Here is a 22641-nt window from a genome sequence, read left to right on the forward strand (position 1 = left end):
GTACTCTTACCATCTGACCTGAAAGACCACTCACCATACAAACTAATCGGCTTCGTTGAGAAGCTGGGTTTATTTGGTCGAGTGTGAACATGTGTGAGCCACAATAAATCCTTGCGGGTTGCGGTGGAGAGTCGAATAGACACACTCACTTTGGACCTAACCTAACAGCGGAGAGTATTCGTGTTACTAAGATTTCCGTAAATAGCTTACGATAAGAATTCTTCTATATTATTTTTCTGTAACTCTTTTGAACCGACATATCTCAGTTTTTGGGGATGATAACTCTCCGCCCCCCGACAAATCACTCCAGAATCTGCAGCTCGCTCTCCAAACATGTGGTGGTGAGTACTTGACATTTTTTCATTAATTAGTATCTGCCCATCTGGGTATTGTGCAGCAAAGTTCTTCGAATCCACAAGAACTTTTTGAACTTCATCCAGGGTTATATGATGGTGTCATGTTGACGGTGTTTTCTGGATTTCCAATTTCTAGTTTCCAATCTTTCCATTTTTTAATAATGGGAGCTTGATCATTCACCATTCAGTAAATTACATTTAAACAATGTACTGAACTTCAAACAAACCGCTCTGACCATTTGAAAAAAAATATTTTATTAGAGACTCTACTACGTCAGACGTTTGAGAATATTTTTATTAACCACTCTTGAAATGAATTAACTGTACCATTATCTGACAATGTGTTATCTATATGTTAGTTGAGAATTAAATATATTATTTACTCATATTCAAACAGGGTCATATCTATCGTAGAGTGATGACAATATTAATATAATTGATTAAAGTGAATATTTGTACTGTACGGAAAAAGTGAGTAGGTACATTTGCATATATTGTAAAATATTATTCTCGTTTCCAGTGGGATTGTGAGTGAATTATTAGGTAATATTCGGTAAGTTTTACATCAGTCGTAATATTCCCATTGTATGGGAATTTATAGAGGATGTAAAATTTGCCGGCATAGACAGGTGTTTCAATAGAGTCCATCTTGATAATTTGAAGGCTGCTATCCAATATATCATATCAACATCAAACAATAAGAATTATATGAATGATTAAAAAAATATGAGTCTTATGTACTTATCAAAAATAGTTATTTTCAATTTTCAATGAACTTTTGAGAAATCCTAGATTTGTCTATAAAAATGTCATGTTTGCCTCATTATATCCTAAAAGTAACTTAACTCTACTAACTCTACTACTAACTACTACTACTACTACTACTTAACTCTAATATCAAACTACGATTCGCACTGCGAACGGTTCAGATTAATAAAAATAAGAGTTTGCTCCAATGCAAATTTTAGAAGCAAATCTTCCAAAATATAAACGATATCAGAACTTACATCACTTACATCACTTGGGATCACTTGATCCCAAGATTTCGCGAGTGTGTTAAAACTGATGCCTAATACACACCCTTTCGACTTTTAGTGCGGTCAATTTAGACATTCGAAGCTACCTAAATTTCCACCAAGCTGAAAATCATTAAGCTTGTATGGAAAAGTTTTTCGCGATTTTCAGTTTTATCATAAAAATACTTGAGACAAAAATTGTAGATCATAAAATTATTCACAAAAAATGTATCAATACTTTTTTTCCTACGAGCTACCGTTTTTGAGATATAACGATTCAAAAAGTTGTGAAAGTTGTAATCGTCATAATATGCACATGTTTCCGTCATAATATGCACATGTTTCCACTTAGCGCTTTTTTTAACGTGGTTTCCCCAGCAGGCCTTTCCCACGGGTCAGTTGTGATCCTGTTTGATTTGAAACTATTGCAAAATAATGGATATTAGCAGAAATTGAAAAGATAAAAGAAATTTTAGGTTTCATGAAAGAAGCATAGCAATCATGATGATATTTAGCTTCCGCAGCAACTAAATCATATTCGAATTCGAGTCGAGCAAGAACAGCTTTTGCTGTAGTATCGTCACGAGTCCGTGTCAGAGCTACTTCCAGAATATAATCTTTAAATTGAAGTGTACTTACTTGGCTAATTCGATGGCGAAAATCAGAGGATTTTTTTTCTCATACTCTTCATTCAATTCCAGGCAACACAATAGGCATTGTTTTTTAAAACAAAAAGCTGATTCACTGGAACGTAATCTAGTACGGGGAGGACTTAGTGTGGATGTACCGGCTTCTTGTTCTTCACGTTGCCTTTTATTAGCTGCAGCAATGTATGTCACAGATTTGTGATTTTTAAGATATTCCGAAAATTCATCTGCTCTTTCGATACTTGCATTTATTAATGTCTTTATACCACGTTCAACAGTAACAACATTTTCAGTTAAAAGTTCAGCACAAATAAAACAATATTCTGACATTTTTGTTGAAAAACTCAAAACAGCACGATATAGGTTAGGATAAACATGTGTTTATCCTAAACATGTGTTTATCCTAACATGTGTTTATCCTAACCTATATCCAGGCACACAATTAAACAGGGGAAAGATGTTATCACAAGGTTACAATGTCGTATAAATTTTAAGGGACTGGGTTTCATTTTACCTGATATTCTTATAGTTATAACTTATGTATATTTCATATCATAAGTGTAAGTCACAATGACCGATAGGAAAAATTTTAATATATATTACAACTACAGAGACCTATATACCTACGTGGCGTACTATGCATATTATGACCATTACAACTTTCACAACTTTTTGAATCGTTATATCTCAAAATCGGTAGCTGGTAGAAAAAAAAGTATTAATAGATTTTTTGTAGATAATTTTATGATCTACACTTTTTGTCTGAAGCTGTTTTTCAGCTTGGTGGGAATTTAGGTAGCGCCACTCTTATTTTTTGGTCTAATTTGACCGGACTAACGGTTCTATCACTGTCACCGTCACACTATCACCATTAGTTCAGTCATCTTTCAACAAGAGTAGGTAGTATCTGAATATCTCTTTTCATAAACGCCTCTTCAACTTATATAGACTAGATTTTATTCTCATCTACACGCCATGTTCTGTTCTTCATTAATAATTAGTTTTCAACTTTCCTAATACCGAACATTAAATGCAACTGACTTGGAAGAATATCCCATTGTTACACTGCTTTCAAGCAAAATACTCACTACAAAATATCTTATACAGCAAATACTCCATGTTTTTTTTCATTCTGTTGCAATGCTTCAACATCGGGGAAATCCACAATAAGAGGAAGATATTAATTAATTAAATCATGGTTAGGAATTATTTTGTTATAGTTCTCATAAAGTTTCTTCTGAAACTGGGAAGAGTTCAGACGAGAATATTTCAATGTTAGACTACGAAACATAAACCAATTAACTAGCAGTGACGGCTCGTGCATGTGAGAACATGCACGAGCCGTCCGAGAACGGACTTTTTGCAAGATGATTTACCCATTTTGTTAGAAGAAGTGCCGGTGCTTATAAGATGCAACATGTGTGGCTCCAGCTCATTTTTGTGTTCTTGCTCGTCAGCATCTCGATATCACCTACCCTAATCGCTGGATTGGACGTGCAAGACCTCAAAATTGTCCATCTCGTAGTTCTGATATGAATCCTCTAGATTTCTATCTATCTATCTATTATCTATCTATCTATCTATCTATCTATCTATCTATCTATTATCGATAACGAATCCTAAAAAATTAAACTCTCTGATGGATGCGTACTTCGATTGGAAGATACAATTAAATTTTGAGTTTTAATTTCATTAGTCAGCTTATTAGCAGCAAACCATTTATACGCTAATATTTCGCTAATATCTCGCAGCGTAAGCTGTTAAAGTCTTTGCTAGAACATAATAGAGTCATATCATCTGCAAACAAGGTACATCTTGCTGTTTTTATAAAACTGTATAGCTCATTGATATAGATCGAGAACAATAGTGGACCTAAAATAGAGCCCTGAGAGACGTCACGCTTTATTTCTTTGAGGTCTGACTTTAGTTGTTCACTTCAACATATTTGTACCTGTTTGTAAGATGAGACTGGACGAGCTTGAGAGCTACGCCCCGGACACCATAGTAACTCATTTTTTCAATTAAAATAGTAAGCGATACACAGTCAAATTTGCCGGATAGAATTCTCAAATCAAAAGCAACTGATATATAATAATTTTTTTTTACATATTTTATAGGTTATGGCTTCCAATAGAAAATTCCGTTTTGCTATCGATCGGGGTGGCACTTTTACAGACGTATTTGCAAAATGCCCAGGTGGAAAAATTCGGGTCCTAAAATTACTTTCAGAAGATCCTCAGCATTACGATGATGCACCAACAGAAGGCATCAGGAGAATTTTACAGGAAGTTAGTAATCAGGATTTTTTGCACTTTGAATTCGTAATTGAATGAAAAATTGAAATCGGCTTTCACTCGGTACCTTATGTTAATTCCAGTATTTTTATATGTATAGGAAACTGGTAATGCATTAGCAAGCGATGGAAACGTAGACAGTTCCCTGATAGAATGGATACGGATGGGAACGACAGTGGCCACTAACGCTCTTTTGGAACGTAAGGGCGAAAAAATGGCATTCGTGACCAACAAAGGTTTCAGAGACATTCTTCTTATTGGAAATCAGGCTAGACCCAAAATATTTGATCTGGTGAGTTGATGATAACGTGTGTTGATTATCGATATTTCATTTTCTAGTAATTCTTTGTTGACAACATGGGATTTTTCTAAATAGATTTTTCGTGAAAGATAGAAGATTTAGAAAAATATTGATATTTTGCTGATACGAAATATGAAAAGAACAAGTTAAAATGTGAATGAAAACCTGAACGTGTTACAACGTGAATAGTGGACGAGGCAGACCGTTAGGTTGGGTTAGGTTAGGTCTAAAGTGAGTGGGTTTATTCGACCCTCCACCGCAACCCGCAAGAGTTTATTGTGGCTCGCACCTATTCACACACGGTCCCCAGCAGAGCAGGCAAAAAGTATATGCTCTGCTGTTTCATCATTTTCCAAACAAAGGCGACACGCACTATCTTCCAACAGTCCAAGTTTCTGCATGTGATGATTCAAATGACAGTGACCTGTAAGAAGGCCTGTTAGACATCGTAGTTCATCCCTACTGTAGTCCAACGATACTGTTTGGTATCAAGCTTCGAAGGGTGAATAAACACCTTGGAGTAAGCCAATCCTGGAAGATTCTGCCAGAAGTCCATAAATCTTCTTGCGCCATACAGGTGTTCAATTTTTGTTTGGCAAAGCCCAAAGCGATGCCAATGACGTGTTCTGGTCCGATGAAGCCACTTGCAGCACCCTCCTTTGCAAGAGAGTCAGCAGCTTTATTACCTTCCAGGCCAGTATGGCCAGGAATCCAGACCAGAGACAATCTGTTCAGCCTTCCTATCGAGAAGAATCGTTTTTGGCAATATGCTACCAATTTAGATGTTACTCGGTAGGAGCAAAGAGCTTCCAACGCCGCTTGACTGTACGAGAATATTTTTATTAAATTGTGTTTGAGGTTGGATTTATCCAACAATTTAAGAATTTAATAGCGTAAATTTCCGCTTGAAATACAGCCGCATAAGTTCCTAGGCAGGTAGATATCTCTCTCCTGGGTCTGCGATTAAAAACACCTGCACCAGAATCGGAAGGCGTTTTTAATCCATCTGTGAACCAACAAATCTGCTCTTAATATTTCCTTCTCCCGGAGGATCCAGTCCTCTTTACTCGGGAATAGTACTTTATAAGGCAGTTCGTAGTTGATAGTTGAAGACATAAAGTCAGAGGTCATTTCCAGAATGCTGAGACTTCTAGTGTCAACCTGTTGCACTCTGCATTGAATTGATTTGTGCAATTGGCAATGTGCACAAGTCTGTATGCAGTCCATCTAGCCTCTCCCCAGAAAAATGTGGAGAGGAGGTAGATCTAGAAGAATCCACATGGCCGCTGACGGTGTGGTACTGATGGCACCACTGATAGCCAGACAAGCCTGTCTCTGTAAGCCGGAGAGCTTCGCTTGGGCCGTTTTCTGTAAAGCCTTCGGCCACCAAGCAACTGCACCATAAGTGGTCATTGGTCTGACAATCATCACATAAATCCAATGGATTTGTTTGGGACCTAAACCCCAAGTTTTACCACAAATCCTTCAACATGTCCATAGAGACAGTCTGGCTTTGTGTAAAACTTTTTCCAAGTGAGTGTTCCAGGTGAGTCTTTCATCAAAGATAATGCCAAGATACTTCACCTCTGTTCCAAATGGAGTGACCTCACCATTGAGGGAAATTGGCGTTAGATCGTCCAATTTTATTCTCTTGGTGAAAGGGATTATACAATTTTGTGAGAATAGGTCAAATTATTTCCAGTCCGTTTTGAAGAAGAGCTGGGAATATACCATCCTCTCCGGGAGATTTGAAGGCAGACGAAAAACGGGATGTAATGTTAGAAATTTTTATTTAATTCATAAGAATGATTGTAAGATCCTATCATGGAGCGAAGAGGTTTCGAAGCGAAAGAGATTCTTGCCTTTTTTTCACTACCCATGAAACGGATTCCACTCACGGGACGAGAAGGTTTCTTACAGAGAGAGAGAGTCGAACCTTGTGACCTGCAGGAATGAGAAAAATGGAACGTGACGTTGGCGACGAGTAAATTGTGTACAAGAAGTTAGTACAGGTGCACCCTTATACGAGGTCCGACTATTAAATAACGAGACTGCGCGCCTAAAGGGCGCCCCAGATGGGTGGGAAAAAAACGAGTAGTGGAAATCTTCTTTCTTTACGTACCAAAACACGTTTTCGCCACTATTATAGGTATTTGTGCAGTAGCGGTTTGAAACGAACGTTTTTTTCCGTGCTGAAATCCATATGTGACGAAAAACAGGAGCAACGTATCAATCTCACATTTCTCTTTGAACTGAAAAAAAATTTTGACTACAAATTGTTACGAGAGGCCTATGGGGACAATTCTCTATCTCGTGCACGTGTTTTTGAGTGGTGTAAGCGCTTCAGTGCCGGCCGAGAGAGCACCGAAGATGACCAGCGCCCAGGTCGCCCTGACACTGTTTCAACTCCGGAAACAGTGACCAAAATCAACCAAATTGTGGGTGCAGATCGTCGAATGAGCATCCGGGAGATTGCCGAGGCTATGAATACCGATAAAGAAACGGTTAGAAAAATTTCACACGAGGAATTACACATGACGAAAGTCCGTGCCAAGTTGGTGCTAAAAAACCTTATCTCCTGATCGAAAGCTCTTGCGTCGACAGGTCTGCTCAGATTACCTTGAAAGGTTAGAAGGAGATCCCGGACTGATGAAAAACATTAATACTTGCGACGAAATGTGGATTTTTCAATACGATGTTGAAACAAGGCGGAAATCGATGCATTGGAAGACGCCTATATCGCCCAGAATAAAGAAGCAAGGATGTCCAAATCAAAATTCAAGGCAATGTTGATGATTTTTTTCGACATAAACGGTATCGTGATGACTGAATGAGTTCCAAAGGATCAGACTCTCAACCAGATTTACTATCTATCAGTTTTGGCAACACTGCAAGAACGAGTTTGTAAGAAATGGTCTGAGTTGTGGAAGAACAACTTGTGGATTTCGCACCAGGATAACGCAACTGCCCGTAATGCTCTATCTGTGAAGCGGTATTTCGCTGATGAACGCACTCCAGTGCTCGAACACGCGCCGTACTCGCCAGATTTGACACCGTGCGATTTTATTGTTTCCCAAGATAAAATTTGCTTTGAATGACCGATTTTAGTCGATCATAGCGGTAAAGCAAAAAACGGCAGAGCTCCTAAATGCCCTCAGCAAAAAAGACTTCCAGCACTGCTTAGATCAATGGAAAAAGCGTATGAAATAGTGTGTGAGTGGAGGCCCTAAAAGTAGAACTTAAACTACACTTTTTGAGATTCTTGATATAGGATGAAGAGCCTATTTTGATGTAAAACTTTTTGAAATTAGCACCTCAATGACCTGAATGATATGCAGAATGCCTCACAGGAGGCAAATGATTCACGGACAACTCAAATTATGTCCAGAGGAATACGATATACATCCTGCAAGGGACAGGGAATTTTTCAAACTATAGGGTATTTCAGTATGCGCTCTCTATTTTTAAATTTGAATAAAACGAAGTGTGTGCGAGATATCGACATCGTTCAAATATCCGCTACGGTTTTTCTGGGTGGAGCGCATCTGAAACGTCCAATTTTCCATGATTCTGGCGCATAGTAAAGCTGAATTTGACTGATGGCATGGGTTATGTTGGCTTCGAGTACCGCTGTGGTTTGTGGCTTATTCGCATACACCTGCGACTTGAGAAAACCCCACAAGAAAAAGTCTAACGGGGTCAAATCGCATGCTCTCGGTGGCCAGTTAACAACACATCCATGTGAGAGGACCATGCCGTCAAATCGCTCGTGCAGAATATCCAATGAGGCATGAGCTGTGTGGCACGTAGCGCCGTTCTGTTGAAACCACGTGTCCAGATCATCAAATCATAGGACTAAAGAAGTTGGTCTTCATCGACCTATAGTGCTCGCGGTTGAAAGTGATGGTCTGGCCAATGTCGGTCTCAAAGAAATATAGATCGATGACGCCGATCTACACCAAAATCCACCCAAAACCAATACCAAACAGTGACTCTTTAGGGATGCATTGGATGCTCTTGGATGTTGTGTAGATTGGTATCGTCTCAAATTTGACAATTGTGTTTGTTCACGTACCCATTCATTTAAAAATGAGCCTCGTCGATGATTTGTCAATGAAAATAAGTTTCTGGGCCAGTTGAATTCTGTACGGGTGCAGGCCCAAGTCACGACGCAAATTCGACAAGTTGTGATGGAGTTCTAGTGAGCGACGTGAAATCGATTGCATCAGATTACCCTGCAAACTCTCATAGATAGCGGCGATGTAACGTACGGGTGTTGGTCGATCCTTTACTGAACTAGTAGACTCAAATTTATCTACCACATTAAAATCTGTTTTAAAATCTGTTTTTCCGTTAATCAGCTATCGCTGATTGAGAAACTTGTGCGAGCTAAGGACTAACGAGGTCTTACCTTTTAACGTGTGATTTCTAACACGGTTGCAGAATCATCCCAGCTTCAACTAGATAAATTCTCTCGAGAAAAATATCTGTTCGAGGCAGGAATCGAATCCACGGTCTTCCGTTCGTGAGTCGGGCGCACTACCACCGCGGCCAATTCCACAACAATTGCGAATAGTCTTCTCGGTAGTATAGTTATAGCGACTGTAAAATGGGCGACCCGCGCGTTACGTTGCCCGAACAGAACACCCATTTTGATCAAACAATTTTGTTATTTGCACGTGTTGTTGAATGCTCTTTCACTATTCTGTGGTGATTTGACAAAACAGACTAAAAAATAGGAAACTGATTTGACATATGTAGCTTCGACAAGATCTACATCTACAGGACAAGTACATCAAGTATAATATGAGGTTGAATTGGAAAAACGCTTGATCATGATACATTCACAAAAGCTTTGAACAAAAGTATTTTATAGCATTTTGTCCTGAATTAGAATACGATAACAACGATAAAAAACAGAAAATTATGGAAAATATAGGGAATCACTCACCTTATTTTAGCAAAAAATTTCTCTGTGGAAAAACTTGCACAAATTTCTATCAAATATAATTCATTGATACTAGTGGTATTAGCCAAGTAGTTGATTTTTGGCAGTGTGAGAAGAGGGAGTGGTGAGTTTCGGATTTTACTTGAAATAATCGTTTTCTCATCAAACATGACACTCTTCCACTAGATTTCTTGAGAATACATCAAATATACTTCTGTTCAATGTTACTGGGACCTGAAAATGTGATTCCGAATAATTCACTGATGACAAAAATTTGTATTTTTGTAACATTTGAAAAACTAAAAAAATAGCATTACTAGATACACACGGTTTATAAAAAAAGGGAGACTACTGATAACTTAATGAACAAAAGAAGTATTTCATATCAGAGGAATGAGTTACACTGATTTTATTTGTTATATTTTTTATATTTACATTGACTTCCGCGGCGTATTTCAGTCCTCCATTTTTTATTTTATTTTATTTTTATTTATACGAGAGTTTTCAAAATATTCTTCACTTTCTAGAATATACGAAGACCAGAGATCCTTCATTCAGAGATTGTTGAAGTAAATTGTCGTGTTATACCGGTACTGAATGGAAAATGTGAACTGGGAAACCAAACAAGCCAATGGAGAGTCGTTGAAGGAAAGACAGGCGAACAATTTTACGTGACCAAAGAACTCGACGTGGAACAAGTGAAAAAAGAATTGAGGCGGATTAAGGAAAAGGGAATAAATAGTATTTCAGTTGCTCTGGCCCATAGTTACACGTACTTTGATCATGAGATGGAAGTTGGCAAAATCGCTAAAGAAATTGGTAAATCTAAACCAATCTTCATACTTATATTTGGAATGAATTTCTTGTTAATAACTTATTTAATGAAAGAATAGATCCTGAATTGGTAGTTGGCACTTTTAGAGTTACTACTACTTACTACTACATTTCTCATTGATCATTATTTAATAATAGCTGACCCAGTCAAAACTGTATCGCCTCAGAATTAAAAACTGTTGTGTTATCAGCTGAGTAATATGAACTATAATATGAACAACTATAGGTACTAGTTGGTATGGGCACGTCTGAAGAAGCCATTGTAAAGCGAAACACGTGTTACGTTTTTGTGAAATTGTATAGTTAAAATCTTGTGTTTTTTGAATACGTCACATATTTTTATCAAGTATCGGCTGATTCCATCACATTTCTTTTTGTTTGAAGGTGGTGAAGGTTTCGTGGTGTATTTCATCAGTTCCGACTTCCATTGTCTAATATAATATAGAATAAATGATATAAAATAAATAATATAATATAAAATAGTCAGATCTCGGAGGAATAAGTCCAGTTATCACCCGAAGACGATTGTGGATACTAACAATCGAAACGTCGTGACGTAACTTGGTTTGGAATCTTTTGATTTTTTATTTTAAATTTTTTGTTAATAATATTTTTTAATTTCCAGCTTTTATTTTTTATTATTTTTTTGGTTGTTGCTTGTATGCTATTTCTTTGTAATTTCAGTTTTTTGTTTAATGAAATTGTTATTTTCGGTTATAATTTTTGTTTTTTCAGAGATTTCAAATCAATTTATATTATATTAGATAATGGAAGTCCGAACTGATGAAATACATTTCTTTATATTGTGTCTGTGAGGCATTTAATTGGGCAATACTAACACGATCAGTGTTGCCAGGTCCGAAAAATAGTTGATGTGTAAGAAAATTAGTATATTCATACAAAAAAATTGCAGAAAAAATATTGTATAGAGACATACTACATACATGGTGATTTTAACTAGTATGGAAAGTAAACTGGTTCATCAGTATTTTATCTCTGAAACAGTAGGGCAACGGTATTTCGGGTGGCGACAGTATTTCGGGTGCCAAAACGGGAGACCTACTGCAAAAACAGTGGACCTGGCAACAATTGTGCAAGTACATCTTGATCTGCAGTGAATTGGTTCGCAATATTCCGTAATATTCCGTAATTTTCTACAGAATTGAAAGCAAATGAATGTAAAGTTTAAATTATGTATTTTTCTATATTTAAAAAAAATGTTGAGGTTTTTCTTGTTATCCAAAAAGTTCAAAGCAATTTGTGAACTGTAGTTCAATCCTCATCAGAGAGAAGTCAGGCAGACATAAATCTCTGTACCTTAGGAGTGGATGAAAGCCTCAAACTTGTTACTTGATAGGGAATACTGAATATGAATATTATCCAATTTCAATATTGATATTTCTGAGTAGTTCACCTGAACGTATCAAAACTAGTCGTACAATTATAAGCTTGTTATCGAGATCGTTTATTATAATTAACATTTGAGTTTATTTCGATCTTGTTATCATTTTTCACATACTTTGATTAACTAAAATTGATGATGTTATTTTATTGGAGCTTATATTTATTGATACCTTTTGATAATCTTTTGGTCTCATCACTTGTGAGATATATAATTTGGGTTATCTTGCCAATCTTTAATCTCATTTATGCCATCGAATTGATTATTTCCGGGATTTTCGTGTTACTTTGGTATCAACATTCTCAAAATTCCTTTTTTACGAATATACACTTAACAAATTTCAAATACTGCTTCTTGGACATTTAATGGTCGTTTCAGTGCCCCATTAGTTTTCATCGATTCCGATTGTTTTTCCGCTTTCTGATCAACTAGTTGTCACACAAAATCCTTATCATATCTGTTCGTTTTTATTATCTCTTTAACATCCATTCTGTCATCTATGCATTCATCGATCACTTCTGTTCTCAAAGAGACAAAATCGTATCACGGCAGAATGATTCCAATTTTGATGGAATTCAATGAATATATCTGGACGCCGATTTATTCAACACAATATTACTTATAGTTATTCTCTAAGAAATAATAATGAATACAGTTTTACTTTTACTATACACAATAACTGTGAGAGCTATATGACTCATTAAATTCATAATAGATTTTCTGTCAAGGCTATGTTGGTTTATCCACAATGTAGGTATTTATTTTTCTTCACAGGTTTTAGCCATGTTTCACTTTCTCACCAAGTCATACCGATGGTTAGAATCGTCCCTAGAGGATTCACTTCTTGTGCAGATGCTTATCTTACGCCTCATGTCAAGAGGTACGTGGAAGGTTTCTCCAAGGGTTTCAAAAACAATTTGGAAGGAACAAGAGTTCTTTTCATGCAGAGCGATGGTGGTTTGACACCAATGCAAAGTTTCAATGGTGCAAGGGCCATCCTGTCTGGACCGGCAGGAGGAGTAAGTATAACTTCTCATATCTCATATCTTTTAATGTCATGAACATGTATGATAATTTTTCATTCAGTTGAATACAATGATTCCTATCTTATCAGATAAGCATCAACTGGTAACTCTCAGTGTTGTGAATATTTGCCATATTTCATTTTGCTATGCTACGATTAGACGACATGGGGTGGGTAGTGAATTTTCTACAGAATCATAACCTAAATAACAATAAAAAACAGACTGTATCTTCGCTATTGTTTTGTGGATGTATTTACCGCTTTTTCAGAGCTACAACTAATGTATAAATGAATAAAAACTCACATATATTGAAACATTTAAATGCATTGTATGAAATTTGATGAGATAACTCATCTTGGGCGTAACAATGGGACCTAGCACCAGGGTGGTCTTAGCCTGATCTAGAGATGACGGATGTTGTTTGAAAAATATCATTAAAAAGTACACAATTTATAAAGCATATATTTCAAGTTTGAAGACGATGCGTAGCAAACGTTTTCGGTGAATTTGTGAAAATAGAGGGAATTGGTCATTGTTATGTGGTACAACGATAACCAATATACGAATCGAACTGGATTCTACTCTGGGTGGATATTGGGTAGCAGTGTTTGAACAAGGCCATATGAGAAAAGGTGAAGAAAATCCACAAAGCGGTACTGAATGATTGTCGACTGAAAGTGTGCGAGTTAGAAGACTTAGTAGACATTTCAAAAAGTGCGGTACAACGTATATTGTCTGAGAATTTGGACATGAGAAAGCTTTGTGCAAGATGAGTGCCGTGTTTCAAGTTTCAATTGAGTGTTTAGCGAAGTTTCACATCAACGAAGCAGAATTCTTGCGTCGTTTCATAACAATGGATGAAAGAAACATTGGTCCATTATTTCACACCTGAGACAAAGGAACAATCAAAACAATCGCCTCCAAAAAAGGACAAGACCGTTTCATCTGTAGGCAAGGTCTTGACATCGGTTTTTTGGAATTCGCGTGGGATAATTTTTATCGACTATCTTAAAAAAGGTGAAATATCAATGGCGAGTATTATGCGAATTTATTGCAACGTTTGTGTGGAGAAATCAAGCAAGCCTTAACGGCCGCATATGTCTAAGAATAAAGTGTTGTTTAATCAAGACAATGTACCAGCTCAAGAATCCATTATCGCAATGATCTCGTTAATCAGTGAATTCCGGACTGAGTTTGACAGTCAAAAAATTCAAAAACAACTAGTACCCGGATCCGGATATGGTATTGGGTGATAGTTCGAGTTGAAGGATAAACTTTGAATTACAGGAGGTCGACGATTCTTGCTTTATATACAACTAATAACGGGTAGTCCCATCTATACAAAAAACTATGAATGATTCACAATTTTCCAGAACATTCCACAATATTCGAGGATGTTCATATTCCACAATTATCTGGGATGTTCTGGAGTGTTACCAAACGTTCCAGAGTGTTCCCGCACATTCCAGAATATTCCGTAAAATGCTCTCGAATACTTCCAAATTTTCGGTACTGTACTGATGAAAATCTCTAGAGTTCGAAACTTCCAGACCTCATATCTTGAAAAGCAAATTTTTTGGAATGTGGAATATAACTACTTCCACTGTTCTGAATTATTCCAGAAATTTATATAGGGTGGTACATCTAGCCTTTAAATTATCAAATAGAGGCTCTTCATCAGGATTCGTTCCTGAGGTTTAGCGGCACCCACATAATATTATAACATATTTTGATTTTTTTTCACTGTATATTATTGATATAATACAATTCACCGACATATTCATGGTAGACTTTGTTCTAGGTTGTTGGTTGTGCTGTCACAACGTGGCAAAAAGAAACAAACTTACCTGTTATTGGTTTTGATATGGGGGGTACCTCGACTGATGTATCGAGGTTCTCTGGAAATTATGAACACGTATACGAAAGTACCACCGCTGGAGTGACCATTCAAGCGCCACAGCTAGATGTAAATACAGTTGCGGCAGGTGGAGGATCTATGCTCTTCTTCAGGTGATTTTTACTTAAATATATTTTCAACGAAAACAGTGATGTGTCACGTAACAGTGAATAATACTAACGTTCTCAGTTTAACACCCTGTATATTATTGTATTCTTGGTTTTCAGAACATTCTAGATATTTTAAAAAACTACACCTCACGGTTTGATTTCCACAAACTTTATTTGAAAAATTACTGGATCTTCATCAAGTAACGGCCGAATCAATCAGAACATTCTAGATATATTTTATGTACACTGTTCTAAACTTGCCTTCAATTTTTTCAGGAATATCAAATGTCTTTATATATATTTCAGAAATTAACTTGAGTAAAAATTGTTGAATAATCTAGTGATCCAATAATAATAATAATAGCTTTATTGTCCAACAGTTACCTATTTACAGGACAATATAAAATTTTATCCACAATACTTAATCATAAACGAAAAATAAAACGAACAAAAAAAATTAATTCTAATTACCTACTTCAAGTATATGTTAGCAATTCTAATAATGTTATGTTGTTATGTTGTGCACATAACACATATTGGGGAGGTGAGCATAATCTTGGTTCTTGCTCTGAGAGGTCTAAAAATGGATTGAGATCGTGAAGCTGGCTGTGGTACATTGAAGTTAATTTGTTCAAGAATTTTCGGACAGTCAACTCTCTCATTCCCTAACTTGAATAAAAATATGAGCGACGCACATTTTCTGCGATGCTCTAAACTAAAACGATCCAAAAGTTCATATATGACATCATTACTGACATCTAATGTATCGGAAATAAATTGAGTAATAATGACTAGATTTGTAACAGTAGAACGCTTAATAACAAATCCATGTTGATGTTGAGATAGTTGCTGTTGAACACAAGCATATATGCGATTATATAAAATAATCTAAAAAATTTTAGAAAACATACATAAAATAGATATGGGTCTGTAATTGTCTATATATGATTTTTCACCACTTCTGTATACAGGACATACTTTAGCTAATTTCCAAATATCTGGGAATGTTCCAGATATCAGACATGAATTAAAAATTCTCGTTAAAGGTTTTGCCAATGCTCCTGCACAATCCTTGATGGTGAGATCATATCTGGGCCTGATGGCAGTTTGTCCTTTAGTTTTTTAGTTGCAGATATAACCTCATTTTCTTGAATGGGGTAAAAATGAATGTGAACATTATTATTCACTGTACCAACTTTGTTCAAAAGAGAGCCAGATTTTGAATACATCTCACTGAAAAGGCATCAACAATATCTTGAGGATTCTCTAGTTTGTTCTCTAAGTTGGTTACTGATCCTGGTATTCTTGGGCTGTTATTCTTAGAGTGAACATATGACCAGACTCTGCTAGGATCTCTAGACAACATTGTTTGTATGTTTGCAAGATAGTTATCATGTGCGGTTTTTATTTGGCAAAGAAAAAATTGCGCTGGGATTTGAACTCGTGAAACCCGTGATCATCATGTCCTACCATTCACCTGACGCCATTGACCTATATACAGAGTGGCCACTTTTTCAATGGGATTGTGTTGGTAACTTTTAAACTATAAGAGTTAGAAGGTAGTCGAATGGAGAAAACGTTGCACTCATAGAAACACTGTCAAGTTGTTCAAAAAAATCGAGGGTCGGTTATTGAGATGTCATAAAAAAGTAAATTGTGTCATTTTTATTTATCTTTTTTCCCCCTTTATTTCAAAAATTATCAAAAAATATTACAGGCATTTTTTATTCGATAGAGTTAATTATTCTCAATTTGTCGTAATCAGATTTGGAATCCAACGTTTTGTACTCTCTGGGCCACCCTGAATCTATTTTTTTTCAATACGAATCTGCATATTTGATGACACTTTTTCGAAAAAACTGTTCACGCTGAATTCAATGATATATCATACAATGTCATTCAAAGTTGATTTTCAGGTAATTTTGACACTTTTCAAAATTTTTTTGGTTCGGATCTGTATTAAATTTACCTTAAGTTTAATAAACAATATGCAATATCAAATGCCTTAGCAGGGGTGGACATAACTTCTTAAATTTTAAGTGGAGAGGGGGTTGAGTGGTACACCATTTTAAAAGTCGTTCAGCTGCCTTTTACCTGCTTTTTCAAAAATACCACATAGTTGACCTTTATTTTAGTTCGATCAAAAAAATCCTTCAGTTTAGATATATCATATGTCATTTTTTCAGATCCGGCATGTTCGTAGTTGGCCCTGAATCAGCTGGAGCTCACCCTGGTCCAGTCTGTTACAAGAAAGGGGGTCCTTTAACTGTAACAGATGCGAACTTGGCATTGGGTAGGCTTTTACCTGAATATTTTCCAAACATCTTTGGCCCCGATGAAGACTCTCCTTTGGACGAGGAACAAACTATTGAAGAATTCCAACTACTGACGAAAGACATAAACGAGTTTTTGAATGCACAAGATGAATCTGAGGTAAGTCCCTTCTGATTTCACTAGCTTTTGTGTGGAATAATCTATAATCTTCCCTTCAATTCTTCTATTCTCAAATGAATGGAGAATGAAGTCTCCATTCAAACTAAATGTTATTTTCTGCCTTTGAACTAGTATCAGAAATGAAAGGACAGGTTTTATTCTGAATCAAATTAAGTACAGAAATATCATGATTACCAAATTCTATATGATCAGTGTTTGATATATAACACATGAAATAAATTGGCAGATGATGAATGGAGAAAAGAGTTCTTGCTTCGGTTACTTTGTAATCAGATTCATATATTACCTTGGTCTTTAAATGAAATTATATTTGTGCATTTTTAGATGTTCGATCGCCATTATCATGGGCGCGTACTTTTCCGGTAATCGATCCAGCAACCGATCCAGCTATCATCTATTTGAAAACCGGTGCCTTCTAACTTCTGAACGGTGTCTATGAGCTGAGTAAAGTAACATCCCATAGAATCACACAGTTCTCAATCATCGCGCGGAACAACCCGATTTTTCGGGTTGTTCCGCGTCCTTGTCGTCAAAAAGTTTCTGAACCTGAGTCCATTGTCGACGTAGCGTCTTTCACATGCACAAAAAATGATGGGTCCATCGTTAGAATTAGCTTTGCCTTGGCTTTTTCATCTTTGACCTGGTCCTCTACACTGCCGTCCAAACAGCCCTTCAAGTCATTCAACACTAGTATATTCCGCACCGCGAACGACCAATCACTAATAACTGTAATTAATAATAATAATAAATGGGTTTTATTCATTGACATACATTGTTTATAAAGAAGAAGTAAATACAAAAATCACTGAAAGGGCGGCCTTTCAGCTTCGGGACACTGGATAAAAAATTCACTGCCATTTTGAGTCCTGAGATATTCTGAACTGCGTAATACGCACAACAAACTGTGGTTACAATTTGAAAGTTGAAAAAATCCTGAATAAACGCATTAACTTCGTTTCTGGGCCCATAACCTATTGAGAAGAGAAGGAACCGGAAGTAAAACAACTACGCTTGTTTGCTGTTCGATCTCGACTACTCTTTATTTCAGGAAACTGGAAGTCTTCAACAATTCAGAACTGAAAATTATCAAAGTTTGATGTCAGAAACTAGGTTAGGTTAGGTCCAACGTGAGTGGGTCTATTCAACCCTTCACCGCAACCCGCAAGGGTTTATTGTAGCTCACACCTATTCACACTCGGCCAAATAAACCCAGCTTCTTAACAAAGCCGATTCGTTTGTATGGTGAGTGGTCTTTCAGGTCAGATGGTAAGAGTATGGCTCTGCCGAACTCTAAAGACCTGATTCGGTCCCCAGCGGGGCAGGCACAAAGTGTATGCTCTGTTAATGAGATGGACGAATATTCAAGTTGCAAGATTCCCACCTGGATTCCCACGACGACCTTCCCATATGAAGGTTTTTGCACGTCAGCTACACCTGACGATGCCTTAGATTCAGCCGTGCAGGGGTTTTTCGCGTCTGGTTTTGGTGAATCATGACTTGAGCGCAAACGTTTGCTAACCTGCTCATGGGGGTTTGTTCCCCCACCTGAGACAGATTCTGCGTAAGCCTCTCAATAATTTGGTGCAAAGCGGTTTTATAAGGTACCCCGCTCTTGAGGAGACGACACAGTCGTTTCTCGGCTGCACCACCAAACCTTTTTTTGAGGTTCCGATGTTGGATCAGGAGTTGGGGAGTTGAGAAGCTCTCGCTCCTATGTCAGAAACTAACAAACACTTTTCGGTGAATCTTCAAAGTACCATGACAAATAATTCAACATGATCTCATTATTCATGTTCGTACCACTTTGGAAAACTTGATGATTCATTTATATTGAATCAAGTCTTCCAGAGGGCTATGAACATGAATGATGAGGTCGTTTTGAATTATTTGCCATCGCACTTTGAAAATTCACAGAAAAGTGTGGAGGTTTAGGTTTAGGTCCAAAACAACAGGTTTTCCTTTCAGAAGGAAAGTATACTGGGGTGACTTTCTGTGCTGTATTATTCCCATTATCCGCTTGCCTATGAAAACTGATGTCATGAAATCTTATAGTTTAGGAGAGAGCATAGTGATAAATTTTCAACGGTTTCCCTTGAAAGGGGCCAATAATGTAAAACATGAACGAAAGCATCTTGTATCATACTGTTACTAGAGAAACGAATAACAATAACAAGCACTGGCTCATAGTTAAGTTATTCAAAATGAGGAGTTTGCATACACTACATAAAATGACTGTAAACCTCATAGATTGAAATATTCCACGCAAGCAAGGATCGAGGTAGTTTATTCAGAACTACAGTGGACTTGATTTGGTGTTCGTTGAAACTTTTGAGGTTTCGATGATCGATGCCTTCTTAAAACATCGAGCAATTCGACTCCTACATTGCCAGGTAAGATAATCTAGCGCATCAAGGTATTTAAAATGGGCAGCAAGAATTCTATCTTCACATACTGGACCATCATAAATATGTGACGCTTAGAATGAATTGATGTTAAATCATAATTTAAAACATAGATGTTGCCTCATAATATGGCAAACCAAACTAATCCTTGATAGCAAACCTCGAGATCATATAGATATGAAGTAAAACTTAAGTTAACAAATCAGATACAGATCCAGAAAACTTTCATTCGTGACTCATTATGTTAACTAGGGACACAATATCATTCATTTCAATCACGAGTCAGTCACTCATAATTATGCAACACGAACTAAATACTTGACCATTCCAAAACACAAAACTTCGATATTCAAGGAATCTCTTAGGTATAACGGCATTATACTTTTTGGGGGTTATTATAGCTTAGATGAGTTCCTGCAAAGGGATATCTTGATATTACTTGTTCTCATTGCTTTTCCTTCCTACTTTTATGTCAAACCTTCTAATTGTATATAATTATATTATGTTGTTTTATAATAATTTGTCTATGATTTTAAAATTTGCATCAGTATGTCGCTTGTAATGTTTTGTATAGTGCCTGTTTTATTTGATAGGTATATATTTATTTATTTATATTCATATAGTTATTTATTGTTATTTTTAAATTGACATGTCTACTATCATAGTGATCTGAAAGATGAATGAATTCAACAATAACAACAACACTAATAGTAATACTTCCAGATTGTTGGGAGCATTCCTTGAAATAATAACTTTTGGCCAACTTCATAAGTATTGAAGCGATCGGAGAAAGAGCATGTTTGGTGAATTTGTATGATGAGAAAATGAATAATGATCATTCTAATATGTGAATACTGTTTCAATATCACCAACAGTAATGTCCGTTTCAGAAATCTATGTCTGTGGAGGAAGTTGCGATGGGATTTGTCAGAGTTGCGAATGAAGCTATGTGTCGACCAATCAGAGCCCTGACTCAGGCCAAAGGCTATGATACAGCGCGCCATGCATTGGCTTGTTTTGGTGGTGCGGGAGGCCAACATGCTTGTGCTATTGCGAGATCTTTGGGAATGACCACTGTCTTCGTTCATAAATACGCAGGTATAGAGTTGATCCTTTAGATTTATCAATGTGAATTGCATCAAGTTGAATTTAGTTTTCATGAAATCAAAATTCAAGCAAATTAATGTTTTCTTGATCATATTTTATTTGTATCTATCAATCATTATGTCAAAAACTGAAACACACTCTGACACCAAAAAAGAATGATATAATGTAACCAAATATTTTCTAGCTAATACAACTCACAAAAATTTTGACACTACGTAGCCACTTCAAAATTTGAATGTATTACATACGGAGTCATTCAAACTAACGTTGCACACAAGTATTTACTAAGACTTGATAACCCCCCAATTGCGCCTGAACAGGAAACATCGGCCAATAAAGAAGAGAAGAAGACTTGATAACTGTTCGATGAGACCGACTCTGTTTCTGGAAAATCAACATTTAATATTTTGGAGACGAAGATATTTTTGAGTTAAATAAATAATCCAAGTGAACACTTGGAACTGAACAAACCAAGAACAAAGCCAGCGACGAGACTTAGGGGGTCAGGTAGATTACGACCCGTAGTCATGTAAAGCAACTTCAGTTTCGAATGATTTTTGAAAATTGCTCCAAAGCAGAAGCCGAAACGTCGAATAGATTGAAACTACAGACGTGGTTATATATAAATAAATAGATGAGTACTTTTTCTACCCATTTCATGTAAAGCAACTTCAGTTTAGAATGGTTTTTGAAAATGGCTTCAAAGCAGAAGCCGAAACGTCGAACAGATTGAATCTACAGACGTGGTTATATATAAATACATAGATGAGTACTTTTTTTACCCATTTTGTTTCCCATTTTGTGGGAGTTGATATGTGGTTTATGCACGACGGGGCTCTAGTTCATTTTATAGTGTTCTTGCTATAGTTAGCATCTCGACATTACCTATCCTAATCGCTGGATTGGACGTGTAGAACCTCAAAATTGGCCAACTCGCAGCCCTAATATGAATCCTCTAGATTTATATTCATGGGTTCATCTGACGGCTCTTTTAACAGTTGCAAATTCATAAGAAATAATCCAGGTATTTTCGAATAAGTCTGACAATCAATAAGAAATCGATTGTAGTCGTGTGTTTTATCAAAAGTTGAAACATTTTCTCATTCACTTCAAGGTAGGAATCGTTTATTTTTTATTTCACTTTTTTATTTTATGTTATCCATGAATACTTTCTTAGAATGAGTTGAAGTGACTTCCATGTATTTTCTCTCGGATACAAAGTTGGATATGTAGCAAACACAAGAGACCAAAAAATTGTATTTTCTGTTGCTCTATCTGAAAAAATGTAAAACCACATAAAACGAGGCAATAACGTACTTTTTCGTCTCAATATTATTTGTTGTGGAGCCCAGTCAGATGTTACTTGACCTAATAATTTCAATCTAGTAATGACCAAATAAGTTCTTCATTGCTTTGAATAAATGTACCAAATTTCAACCAAATGATATTCTATAAATAAAGTTTTTTGATTTCAACGCCTGGTATTCCTGGCATAAATCCATAGGAACTTTTTTTCATAAAAATCATCTACCGAATCAGTTTTTAAAGTTTTGTACCGTTGTTGGAAAACACCCCGTATATTGATTGAACGTTGTCAAAGATTACATTCTTACTACTTTCAAGTGCGTCCAATATATTTCCCATACTCCATCTCTCATTTTTGAAATTCTGAAACTGAAATTGCCGTCAGTTTGAAAATTTTAGTCGCAAAAATTGTACAACAAAACTGTATCGGCTCTAAATAATTTTCAAAATGCAAGGGGATATCATGAAATTGATTTAATTTTTTATCGGTCGGTAGCCGGGCGGTTCGACGTGGGTGCTTTGTTCACTCAGTCAATCGGTTGA

The 22641-nt window shown here is 36.4% G+C and overlaps 1 protein-coding gene across 4 annotated transcripts in view; it reads left to right on the forward strand.

The window, feature by feature from the left end:
* LOC111507119 (5-oxoprolinase) overlaps window positions 1-22641 on the forward strand; it is a 137383-nt gene that overhangs the window by 4624 nt on the left and 110118 nt on the right. For 2 of the 4 annotated variants that reach the window (XM_074171239.1, XM_074171242.1), the window contains exons 1-8: window positions 796-909; window positions 4137-4307; window positions 4414-4605; window positions 10090-10381; window positions 12573-12817; window positions 14625-14833; window positions 17017-17263; window positions 20577-20784. In XM_074171239.1, coding sequence (XP_074027340.1) covers window positions 4140-4307; window positions 4414-4605; window positions 10090-10381; window positions 12573-12817; window positions 14625-14833; window positions 17017-17263; window positions 20577-20784 — 1561 coding nt within the window. In that variant the 5' untranslated portion in view covers window positions 796-909; window positions 4137-4139. Of the gene's footprint in view, window positions 1-684; window positions 910-4136; window positions 4308-4413; window positions 4606-10089; window positions 10382-12572; window positions 12818-14624; window positions 14834-17016; window positions 17264-20576; window positions 20785-22641 lie in introns of those variants that run through there. The other 2 variants (XM_074171241.1, XM_074171240.1) reach the window with 2 other exon arrangements.

Source organism: Leptinotarsa decemlineata, unplaced genomic scaffold (genome assembly GCF_025532065.1).
Source record: "Leptinotarsa decemlineata unplaced genomic scaffold, Ldec_3_MD MMD2_tig00000010_RagTag_RagTag, whole genome shotgun sequence".
NCBI lineage: Eukaryota > Metazoa > Arthropoda > Insecta > Coleoptera > Chrysomelidae > Leptinotarsa > Leptinotarsa decemlineata.